General features: G+C 36.9%; 1 protein-coding gene across 4 annotated transcripts in view; it reads right to left on the reverse strand.

The window, feature by feature from the left end:
* Window positions 1–2,539: 2,539 nt before the first annotated feature.
* Window positions 2,540–12,886, reverse strand: part of IKZF2 (IKAROS family zinc finger 2 (Helios)) — a 187,643-nt gene continuing 177,296 nt past the window's right edge. Inside the window, exons 7-8 of one of the 4 annotated variants that reach the window (XM_006867779.1) lie at window positions 10,529–10,672; window positions 2,540–4,024 (exon numbers count right to left, since the gene is read on the reverse strand). In XM_006867779.1, the coding sequence (XP_006867841.1) occupies window positions 3,303–4,024; window positions 10,529–10,672 (866 nt within the window). In that variant the 3' untranslated portion in view covers window positions 2,540–3,302. The remainder of the gene's footprint in view (window positions 4,025–10,528; window positions 10,673–12,886) is intronic. The other 3 variants (XM_006867780.1, XM_006867781.1, XM_006867782.1) reach the window with 3 other exon arrangements.

Below are 12,886 nucleotides of genomic sequence, written 5' to 3' on the forward strand. Positions count from 1 at the left end.
TATACATATATACCTACATATATACACATACACAATGTGATTCATAAACACAATTGCTTGTATGTATGTAGGAGGACACTCTATTTTGTAGCTAAATATAAATTCCAGTCTCAATCTTCCTTTTATTCCCTTCAGAAAATTATCTAACGGAATGTTTGTTTTAACACCATGAAATATCTTTCAAACTGCCTATAGGTCACTTTCATTGATTAAAAAAGCCAGATTAGAATGACTTTAAAAAAATGATTAATCACTACATTAGAGAGAGAGGCAGAATACTTCTACTCCAACAAGAGCTGGAGGTAAAATTCTGGGCAAAATTAGGGCAAAGCAATGTGATGAATATCTGAATTTTTGTCAAACTGGAAAACACAGAGCATAACCCATTTTCATGTCCTTCAAAGACTTTCTGTAATGTAAACTCTCACCTATATAAACTGAGCATACATGTGTTATATAAAACTTGGTTTATTTGGTATCTGACCCTCATGTCTACTTTTAGTTATTATAACCTTGCATATTTCTTTTTGTGAAGAAGAAGCATGTATATACATCCAGAGTTTCTCAGAAAGTACTCTGTCCATAACTTTCTTTCTAACCTATACCTTTGAATTGACCTTGTCCTCAGTTGTCCTCCCTGTCACACCCTGAGCCTTTTCTACCCCTTTTTGTTCCTCATATCATGAAGCTTAGAAATTACAAATTTATACTTGTATCAAACACACTCTCACAAACATTAAGTCTTTTCAGTAAAAGAATCCCAAAAAGATGAAATCAGATAAAAGAGTGATGTGTAGTGTTTTCATAGAGGTACTACACAAATCTACAGTTCCACCCACATTCACTCTCACCCCAGGGCAGGTAAGGTACCTAACTGTTCATTCTATTTTTTTTTTTGGGGGGTGGGGGTGGGGATGGGCAACAAGTAAAGCAGGAATTCATAGACTAATGCCAGCAGAAATTCACAGACAGCCAAAGTTATGAACTCATTGACTATCACTGAAATGTTTCCTTAAATTCTGGTAGAACACAAAATCACTGACCTTAAAATTACTGACCTTCCTTCAAAGGGGGAGGCGGGGAACTCTATTTATTATTTGGGAATAGTAAGATGGTGGTTGGGGATGAGGGATTGATTCTCAAGGATATATGTTACCACTGATTAAATTTTATATTCACAATATACCAAGGCATGCAGAAAAATTAAAACAAAAATAACATCAGCTGGCATTCTATTTAATACATCTCTTAACTTTCTTATAGTGCATTCTCTTAGATTACATGAATCGTTTAGATATCTCAAAAAAAAAGTGACAGGGCCTGGAAACCCAGATAAAGGAGTGCTGAGTTGTAGCTCTTTTACCTGGATCTAGCTATATCTAGTACAGAAAAGTTGATGAAATAAGCAGATACATAAACTCGAAAAGGAGTTATGAGCAGTAGGGGGCCAGATGTGCTTATCTGTTTACAGTTTCTAATCTTGGTAATTTTCACATCATACTGTATAAAGTTTCAGCATCCTAATTAATGATATTCTAAAGCAGTTATCAGTTACTGTTTAACAGAATTTCAGTATTCAGATAATCCAGTCACAGATATCCCTGTGCTTCCTTAGCACATGCCTTCCAATTGTGTTTCCCAAATTCGTTCCTTCAGTGTTACTCAGTTTCTCCCCCTAATGCTGTTGGACTGTAAAGATAAACAGAGCACCCACATACGTGAAATTAAACTCCACACATAAAATATGGCAACACATGTCATGTACGGATTAAAACAAGAATTATTTTGTAGTAAGGAACTGAGACTCACTTCTGACAATTATATACAGGTGAGTGGTTCTGAAATAGAAAAAAATGTACAAGACACAGTCACTATTATTTGGGGGGTTCTGTCACAGTCTAGATTCTACAACAGCTAAAATAAACTTATTTGCTTGATTTTCTTTTCCCAATCTGGAGTCGAATGTTCAGGTTAAAAGTTTAATTTTCCTTGCACCCAGAGTTGCAAATATCATTGCCGAAGAAATATAAGAATAAATAGCCTTCGTGCAATAGTTTTACAGGAATCAAGTTACTACATTCAGGTCAAGTTAGCAATTGTTCCAAGGAGATTTGTTAAAAATAGCCTATAGCAAGATTTTTTAAAGACCTTCTACTCAAAGAGTAGAAGATGAATGGACTACAGACAGAACACTAGGTAGTCACAGCTTGAAAAAACCAGTGAAAAGAGAAATGCCAGAAAACGGATTTCTAAGTGTTTTTTTTCCCCCTACTGTTAGCCTAATTATATTTTTCTGCTGACTGGTTAACACTGATTAAATGCTGATAAAGTGACAATCAAAAGCATACTTTTAGACACAAATATGTATACTATATTGCCAACACAACTTGAAAAAACAAAGAAAAAACTTTCCAAACAAATGTTTGAAAAGTCAAAGTCCCACTTGCAAACTACTGGCTGCCTTTTAGCCACTTTTAGACCATATGTTATTCTGAAAATGAGATAAAAAATACTATCCATTAGAGTTGTTCAAAGTAAGGCTGCCAGGGTGTCTATAAAACGCCAGTCATCAAAACTATGGAAAAACAGTGCTTAAGTTTAGAAAAATATGATCAGAGGACCTCAGATGTATTGTAGGTGGTCCTTAACTACCTGTAGTTGAAAAGTTTTACTATATGATACAATGTATATCATACTGTATTATAAATTCCATAGGGAAAGTAAACATAGAATCCACAAAGACAACTCATCCTACGAGTTAGCACTGAGAATTATAATGTGTTTGATTTGTGTTCCATGATCTCTAGCTAGCATTAAAAAAAAAAAAAAGGTTTACATTTTGAAACAAATTCTTCTCTGAAGAGTAAAATTAATTATACCATTTTAAACTGAAAATCTTGCCCATGAAACTCTAAGCTTTCTTGTGTTCAATCATAATCCCTAACATCAGTGGCAAATTAGCATCTCTTAGGTCAATCTGTATTAATCAAGTGATTTTCAGAGTGTGATAAACCTTATATCTAAGTGCAGCAGAAATGAACTGCTTTTAAATCCTTACAAAACAGACAAGCCAAGTTATCAAGAAACAATATCCCCTGTCCCTTCACTCTTCTGTTTCTTCCTCATTGTAATTAGGCAGAGCAAATGACACTGCGTTCACAAAATAAGAATTATCAACAGTAATAATATTAAAAAAAAAAAAAAAAGTATGTCAACATCTGAGGGGAGTTGGGATTGTAAGTGCAGTATTTCTTCATGTGCAGTTCTTTACTTCATAGGGGTCCCCTTTGGAATGAAAAGGCCTAGTGGAATGTGTGCTCCCCTCGAACAATGTGTGATGAAAACTCGTAACGGTCCTGGCTTCTATAGCCACAGATGTTGCATTCCAGTGGGTCCCGGTAACCATGGCAACCCATGTGAATGGTGTACATGACATGGTCTAGGAAAAGGACTCGGCAGTGCTCACACTTGAAGGCCCTAATCTGTTCTCCTTCTCCATTAAAGACCTTGTAGATGTCCTTCAGAGAGCCCTTAGAAGCCTTGGTATCCAAAGCTTTGACATCCTCCTTCATGTAAGCTGGGCTTTGTTTCCTCTTGGGATTTAAGGCAGGGTTTCCTTGGTAGGACTGGCGGTCATCATGGCTGCTTTCTGAGTCAGTAGAATCCAGGCAGCTATTGCTGGGAGAGGCCTCTCTTTCCTGGGGTCGACTCTTTGGTCTGATGAGAGAGATAGGGCCATCCATGTTGTTTTCATGACTATCAGAGGTTTCCCTGCTAATGGGCCTTTCTATCCTATTTGGATGATAGACCTGAGTATAAGCTGAGCTTATAACTGGGGCCACCTCAGCGATTGTGCTTGGCGGGTGCTGCATCAGAGGGTGAAGGGCCTCAGCTCCAAGGTAGGTGATTGCATTGTTGATGGCTTGGTCCATCATATGAGACTGCATCAGCTCAGCCTCCTTCTCATATGTTAAGTTCATATCAAAATGAATATCCGGGTAGCTGAATCTCATGAGCTTTTCCCCTGAAAGGGAGAAGGAGAGCAAAAGAAAAGAAAAGAATGCACGAAATTAGTGATTGGATTAAAGATATAAAGGGTACACAGTTAATCAATCACCTCCATTTTCTATAATGTGGTACATACTCTTCTTCAGATCAAGCATTTGGGATCTTTAACTCTGTTGAAAAACACAAATACACCTCACATGCACAGAATGTCACAAAGCTTTCACAAGTTATTTTTTTTTTGTTCTAATGCCATCATAAGACTGCGTCTATCCTGACAGGGTTGAGTGGGTTATCATCGTACTTATATTCTCTGTTAAAATGTCACTTGTTTAGAACTCAAGAGTTTCAGGAGAAAGAATAATCACATGGAAATAATCAGGGATTATATTTGTTTTTGCATACTTTAAAAATCAGTGACCAAGTTACAGAGATCCTATCTTCTGCCCCCTCACTACCAGGTAAGGTTAACTTGGTTTATTTAACTTCCATATTAAAATAAATAAATAAATAAATAGAGAACCAATATATGTCATTCTGGAGAAATTTCGAAGTATAGTTAAAATACTTTAAAAAGTTGTATTGTCTGCTATATTGGATAAAATTTACACCAAAGAAACCTTACTACTCTAGAGCTATATCTGACTCATAGTGACTTTACAATGCAGAGTAGAACTCTCCATAGGATTTCCAAGGCTGTAAATCTTTATGGAAACTGATTGCTGTATCTTTCTCTCATGAAGTGTGCTTTAACCACTATGCCACCATGGTTCCTAAATAAAACGTGAGGCTATTTAAAAATAATATATTCTAAAAGTACTTGATCATATACTGGGAAAAAATCGCATTTTTCTTTGTTTTCATTCTTGTATCTGACTTTCATCCATTTTTACATGTGATGGTACTGGTATTTGCAGCCATTGTTAGTTTGCTATTATGTTCCTTGAATGGAATCTGTTACAGTTTTCTCTTTAATATTTACTTCATTAAGTTGAATTTTACTTCAACTGGAATGTCTGAAGATTAAATATAAAAATGGTACTTAAACAGGAGGAACAATTCTGATTTCTCTACTTCACCTTTTTAAAATTCTACCACTAAAACTCTGTGGCCTTCAACCAATACCTAGTTATATTTAGAGGTAAACCTCACAGACAAATGTACATATGTGGACTTCGTATAATGTTAAGTATGCTAATTTTGCAAGAATGTCTAACTTGTAATGTTGATAAGGAGTGTTAATCCACAGAACTGTACTCTGGGAAAGCCTTTAGTAGTCAAGTAGTCAGTTAGTATTAGTTTAAATATAAAGAAAGATCCTCAAAGTGGGATCAGAGTAATGATCATGAGTAATAAAAATGTAAGAAAAACAATGATTAGAAATGATTTCATGGTATTCTAATTAAGATACTTCAATGTCAAGAGTTTCAATGTTAAGCTAGACAAACTTGCTTTGTATTTTCAAAGGGCTTACAAAGTAGAGGGAGTGAGAGCAATTTGGTTGGTTGGTTAAGTGCCATGGAGTCCGTTCCAACTCATAGTGACCCTGTACAGGGTTTCTGAGGCTGTAATTCTTTACAGGAACAGAAGGCCTCCTCTTTCTCCCATGAAACAGCTGGTAGTTTCATACTGCTGACCCTGCGGTTAGCAGCCCGATTAGGGACCATTTATAATACAAAGTGATTATAATATGTGATGGAGTCAACTAAGGAATACTTAACTCATAGGAGGGGGGTGAAGGAAGTGGCATCAGAGGTCAGAATTTAATGGTAAGTGTTAGTCAGGGGAAAGAACATGGGGATAGGGCAACTGCTAGGGAGATTCAGAGGCAGAAGGGCATGGGTTTTTCTAGGAATTATTTATAATTCAAAATTACTAAAAGTAGAAAACTGTGAGAATAAAAGGTCCAATAAAATAGGGTTTCATGCAACAACTAAAGACTTTGAGTTTCTGTCTGAGGAATAAGACTGAAGTTTTTAAAACAGGGAAGTGTCCTGATTGGCTATTCATTTAGCAAGAGAGGTTACAAAGTTGTTGATTAAGGGGGTCCAATCTAGTATAGAGGCAGTGGAGATTAAGCAAAGTCAATGGAATAGACAGAAATTACAATTGCTAAAATTTGCTAATCATCTGAACAATGAGAATGAGAAAGATAAAGGAGTTATATGAAGGCCAAGTTTCTGGCCTGGGAAAGAGAGTAGATGGTAATGAGATTAATAAGATGATGAATTCAGTTTGAGGAAAACCATGAGTAACAGTCATGTCCAGAAAGCACTTAGATATGGTCTCAAACTCAGGAAAGAGATCTGGTCTTGAGATGTAGATGTGAGAGCTATCAGTTGATGGAAAGTAACTTCTGAAGCCATGGGAATAGATGATATCACCCAGGCATAGGTAAAGTGTGAAGAAAAAAGGGACAAAAATAGCATCTGGAAGAACACCAAGATTTTTATGCCTACCCAGAGCCCAGGCGAGAAGGGCTCCTGCGCTGACTGCCATGCTCACTGATCCCTGAGCCTGACTTCTTGTGCAATAAGGAGACTATGGGACCAAGTGACATTGTTATTTGGAGTTCACCTCCCAAGATTACAAAGGCTCTGAGCCTGTTTCAGTTCTCTTAATAAGGGTCTATTCTCTTGAGTGGAGTCCTGGTGTAGCACTGTGGGCTAAATGCACCAGAACTGCAAGGCTGGTGGTTCAAGCTCACCAGCTGCTGCTCGGAAACCCTACACAGGGTCGCTATGGGTCGGAATCGACTCAACGGCACTTAACAACAACAACATTCTCTTGAGTATCAAATGTCCTGCTAGTATGTTCATGGCCTGTGGACTGGACAAGGAACAGCCTTTTATGTGTATAAGTACAGTGTGAAAATAACTAGAATGTGCTGAATGGAGCATCTACACATGAGTGTATGTGAGGCCCCTTCAATACTAGACAGAACCAGGAGTGGGAAAACAGGGCACTGGGCTGCAGGCAGCAGGGTGATTCTATCCACTATCAAGTTTTGGTGTGGAACTCCAAGGAATCTGAGAATTCTATATTCAAAGTTGTTCATATTAGGAGGTTAAACATATTTTAGCAGTTTTTCAAATTAACTTATGATATTTAAATATCTAAGCACATGATTGAACTCCTGGTATGGCACTGTAGGATCAGCATTGTATTGTGACCCACCAAGTCGCCAGTTCAAATCCACCAGCTGCTCCTTGGAAACCCTATACAGAGTCACAATGAGTTGGAACCAACTCAACAGTACTTAACAACAATGACACAGCATATGATTATGCCTCTATCAGTATTTTTGACCCATTTATGTAGCTGTTAGAGGGCTGAGAAGGAACAGTCAGAGAAGTTGGAGGAAATGCAAGAAAGATCAATATCAACAAACTGAGGAAAGAGTTTTTCAACAGGAAAGGGCTGCTCAATAGTGACAAATGCAGTCTAGGTGTTGTGTAAATTACAGTCTACAAAGTGCCCACTGGATTTGGCAATACAGAAGCCAGCAGTGAACCTCCATGAGAGGTAGAACATGAGACAGAAGCCAGGTTGCCTAGAGTGGGAAATGAGTAGAGAGAAAACAATTATGGAAATCAAGCCTCAAGTAGTCTTTCAACAAGCCAATCTTTGAAGAGAGGGAAAAATTAGACGGCATCAGAAGATATGGGTTTGAAGAAGAATATTTTTCCCCCAGTGATGAGGGTTCTTCACGTTAAATGCTGATAGGAAAATGCCAACAGAGGGGAGAGACTGAACATATAGAACTAAAAAAGAGAAAAGTAACAGTGTGAGGTATTTGAGGTGACAAGAACGGAGAATTTCAGAGTAATTCCTCTTAATCAGAAAGGATACTTTTACTGAAGTTAGGCACACATGGAGACACACATAATCCTGAGATTGGTGATGTTGTTGTTAAGTGCTGTCGAGTTGGTTCGATTAAAATTATTTTCAACCAATTTTATTCCTCCTGAAAATATAGATATAAGATCATCAAGGAATGAGATAGCAATTTTGAGAAGAGTAGAGAAGGTCTGTAATAGGCAAAGTTAAAAATCGGTGAGATGATTGCTTAGGGATGGAGTAAGGGCATGATGCAAGGTAGTATGGATGGGACAACTGATATTTAAAATATTTATTCATTTATTTACAGTAACATAAATTGGCAAGGTTGTGGGATTTTTTTCTAAAATTACTAAATACTGAATGTAGCTATGAAGAAGTCACTGTGATCTTGTCAGGAGAAGATGAGAGAAGGGCACAAAGCAAGAAGTCAAGAATATTGACAAGAAAGGCAGAAAAAAAAACCAAAAACAAAACCAAAAAAACACACATTGAATTCTAAGCCGCACAGAAAAAGACAGGAGGCAAATAGTTATAAAAAAATGTTCAGGGAACATTTGCCTAGTGAGTTTGATGAGGTAAAACCAGCAATATTTTACTGAGGGACATGGCAAAAGGATTTTACAATAAACACTGAATGGCCACATTTTCATTTCAAAAGTCATCATAAAAAGAGTTACTGCACAAGGGGGCTTCCAAAAGTTTGTGAAGAAATAGAATGAAAAGATAATGATACTTTTCCATGAACTTTCTGAAGACCCCTAATATCTGTTGCTTATTATATATTACTTCTAGCCCTGGTAGAATAGTGGATTTTGAGCTGGGCTGCTAACCACAATGTCAGCAGTTCAAATCTACCAGCCACTCTGCGAGAGAAAGACAAGGCTTTCTGCTCCCATTAAGATTTATAGCTTCAGAAATGCTGGACAGGGTTGCTGTGAGTTAGAACTGACTCGGTGACACAGAACAACCACCAGAGTATGGAGTCCAAAAGCATCTTAAATTCTTAAGGAAAATGTACTGTCCTACTTAAAATCATATCTTAATTTTAAAGATACTTCCTACTTTTCTAAGAAATGTAATCAAATCAAACTGAGATTAGCATCTTTAAGTCATAGAAAACATGATGAAATTGTTCCAAAGAGCAGAACTTTATATATTGAGAAGACAGAAAGACTGATAATATATTTACATTTTCTCAACATCTAGAAGAAACATCGGCATTTAATAGATATTCATCAAATTAATACTGGCAGAAAGACATAAAGAACAACAGATAGGTACACAGATAGAGAAACTTTGCAAGTAAGGCAGGGTAGAAAGAAGGAAGGCAGTTACCCAAAGCCCAATCAGGCCTCTAAGTCCAATTTCAAGTGTCTTAAACAGACCAAGTATAAACTACGAATCTTAGAATCCCTTTGTATCCTACATTCAATGATCTCTGTCATTAACTCCTCTAGCTACTCTTAAAGAGATACTTTGGTTATTTATTAGATCTTCAATTTTAGATGGAAAGAAAATGGTCTCAAAAGTGCGTACTGAAGTAAGATAATTTCATTACTCTTTCTTTCTTGACCAAAGGAAAGATTTTTCTCCCAACCACCATTCATCATGTTAGAATGCTCGACAATGTTCTTTTGAATATTTTTTTAATCTCTTTTTTTTAATGTGCTATTTAAAGCCTAAAATAATAAATATTTACATGTCCAAAACATAATTCTTTATATTGAATCTCAATTATTCATACATTCTTTAAAAAAAAAATAGATGCTTTTTGTATCTTCCTCAATATTTCATGACTTCCAGCATGTACTCAGAGTAATGCTACATCTGAGCACAAGAGAAACTAACTTGCTCTATTTAAGACTTTATAAATGAAAAAAGAAATTCTAAATACATAAAATATTTCATCTTTTCAGTTTAAAACCATCAGTTTGGATGAAAAAAAAAAGCAGAACCTATAATCTACAAATGAAACATTTTGAATGTGAGTTGTTTCATTGTTTCTAATGTACAATTTGAAAGAAAAAATAAAATAGTTCTCTTAGCTATAGATGGAACACAAAAAGATTATGTACAGAAAATAGTTAAAAACTTGATGCTAATCAATGCAAATTTTAAAACAAAGTACTAAACTGGCCAATAAGAAAAATACCTAACTCCCCTGCTGTGGAGCCAATTCTGACTCAGAGTGAGCAACCCTGTAACTGCTCCATAGGGTACCTAAAACTGTAATCTTTATGGAAGCAGATTGCCCTCTCTTTCCCCTACCTGGCGGCTGGGATTAGAACTGCTGACACTTTGCTTAGCAGCCAAGCACTTAACCATTGAGATAGATTATACCTCTTCCCCTAATCGCTATAATAATGCTTTAAATAACTTGAGTATTTTATATTTTTAAGCTATTTAGTTATTTCACTTTACATTTAATTTCACTGTGAGCTAGTGAGTGATTACTATCAGTCCTCCCCCATTTCTCTTTCTTAGTCCCATATGCCTATATGGATGTGGGTTTTAGGGTGGTGCACATGGACTGGCATGGAGTGAGGAAGAAGAATGGAACAAAGACACTGGTATTTATTTCATGAATTGAAATACACCCTATATGTTTCTAGCATGTGGGAATATGCCTTTGGTCATCAAAATCACCTTTTAAAGAAATAAAAGCATTTTTAATGCTTACCCACAAACTTTTGTGGAGTGGAGCTTTTACGTTTTCCCATATTCCCCGTGAGCTTCTCTATGACAGCAGGTCTCTCAAAAGGCACCAGAGAAATATTGTTGTCCATAATAGGGTCTTGCTCCTTACAATCTTCCATAGGAGGTACTATATAAAACCATACAAAAAATGCAATCTGATAATTTCTTCAACATTTTATAAGAAATATAGCTGAATGTGCCATCTCAGCATGTTATACAAACATTAAGCTAGTATGCTTGAATGAAAGCAAGTAGAAACAATAACCTCTAGTGTGAAAATACACTCTCTAATTTACACTCACACACACACACATATACACAGAAGATTATCCAAGTCTGTGTCAGCTCAGTGACATAAACACTTGATTCTATTGGCAGCAATGTGTTCATCTTGTTTTTCATCTTATTCTTCTGAGTTTTTATAAACAATTAAAATCGATAGTACTAAGACTATGCAACTCTCCAGGCTCTCGGAGTTTATTTTTTTTAAACAATTTAAGAAAGTCAACTTGTTTTGCAGGAAAGCTTAAACAGACACACAGAATAACAGCACAACACGTAACAGGTTTTTCACGCAGGTATCTTACTGCAGCATATTTTCAGTTTAGTGAGCTGTTAGCCCTGTTGCCAGTAGCTTAAATACCTGCACAAAGCAACTTTCATGAAGGAGATCCAATTCTGAACATGTCTATGCATAGTAAACCGTGGCAGCTTTATGATTGTAATTTATTTTAAAAAGAGCTCTTCAGCAAGAGAAGAGAGTCCATTTCCAAACTGGCACACTGGCTCACTAAACTACTGCCCTAATTCATTTGAAATAAACTCTCCAATGTTGCTCCCTCTCCCTCCCATTTTTCAAAGTTGCTATGGATGAGCTATGGGTTAATGCGTGGGATTACAAAGTTGGTTTGAACCACAAGATCGGTGGTTCAAGCTCACCAATCACTCCTCGGAAACCCTATACAGGGTCACTATGGGTCAGAACCCACTTGGTGGCACTTAACAATAACAACATAGATGAGTACCTAAGATGCTGACATTTGTGGCATTGAAAAATAACTTATAAAAGTTGTGTTTGAATGTAAAAACACTGCCAAAGAGCTTTTAAGAAAGGGTAGAGTGACATATGAGACAGATGAGTTCAGGTGACTAGACCCAGAGTTCACAGGAAAACATATGACTTGCTGTTGTTTGATTATTAGTGCTTGTGCTAACTGTACTTGTGCTAGGACTACCTGGGAACCTGAAGGTTTCATAGCTTAGGATTCAGCATGTGCTGGAAATGATTTACTCTGCTCCCCTCATTTGTACAGAATATCCCCCTGTGTTAAGAGCAACACATTCTAGTTTATAAGGAGATTCTGATGGCAGATGATAAAGTCACATAAGAAAGCAAAAAACCAAAGTTAAGAAACTCCAGTGTACAATGCAGGTGGCCTACTTAATCAATAAAGAAATGAAAAGTGAGATCAGAAAAATATTTTCTTAAACTAGACATGCTTAAAGAAATTCACTTTCTAATCTAAGTTTTGGTTAACCTACTGTATTCTAGTAGATGGCCCGAAAAATTTATCTCTAGTTTATATTTTATAAGAGGTCTGTTGGCTATGAATGATAAGGGATTCTAAAATTATTGGATATAAATTTAGGGGTAAAATGAAAGATGAGATTTAGAAATTAGCAAACACTTAGTTCATTTTCACAGTGAAATAATCCATGACATCATTAAGGGTAACAAGTAAGTCTCAAGTATATAGAGCATTATAGAGCCATGGTATGGTGCTGTAGGATCAACACTAGCCTGTTAACTACAAGGTTGATGGTTCAAACCCACCACCTGCTCCTTGGAAACCCTATACAGGGTTACTATGAGTCAGAACTGACTTGATGGCACTTAACAAAATAACATATCCTTTTAGCAACAAATTAATATTATAAGGGAGTACTGAGGCTCTGGTAGCGTAGTGGTTACGAATCAGCTGCGAACCACAAGGTTAGCAGTTTGAAACTACCAGCTGTTCCGCGGGAGAAAGATGAGGCTTTCTGCTCCCGTGAAGATTAACAGCCTCGGAAACCCTGTGCAGGGTCACTATGAGTGGGAACCGACTCCACGGCACATAACAACAATTGAGGCTCTGTAGGATAACCATTGAACTACTAACCACAAGGCTGGCAGTTCGAGTCCATGGGAGAAAGATGAGGGCTTCCTCTCCTGAAAAGATTTATAAACTTGCAAACCCTGTACAGAGGCACTATCAGTTGGAAGCAACTTGAGAGTACTCAACAACAGCCCCAGAATGGTCTCTCTCTCTCTCTCTCTCTCTCTCTCTCTCTCTCTCTC

This window comes from Chrysochloris asiatica, unplaced genomic scaffold (assembly GCF_000296735.1).
Source record: "Chrysochloris asiatica unplaced genomic scaffold, ChrAsi1.0 scaffold00110, whole genome shotgun sequence".
In the NCBI taxonomy this organism is placed as follows: Eukaryota; Metazoa; Chordata; class Mammalia; order Afrosoricida; family Chrysochloridae; genus Chrysochloris; species Chrysochloris asiatica.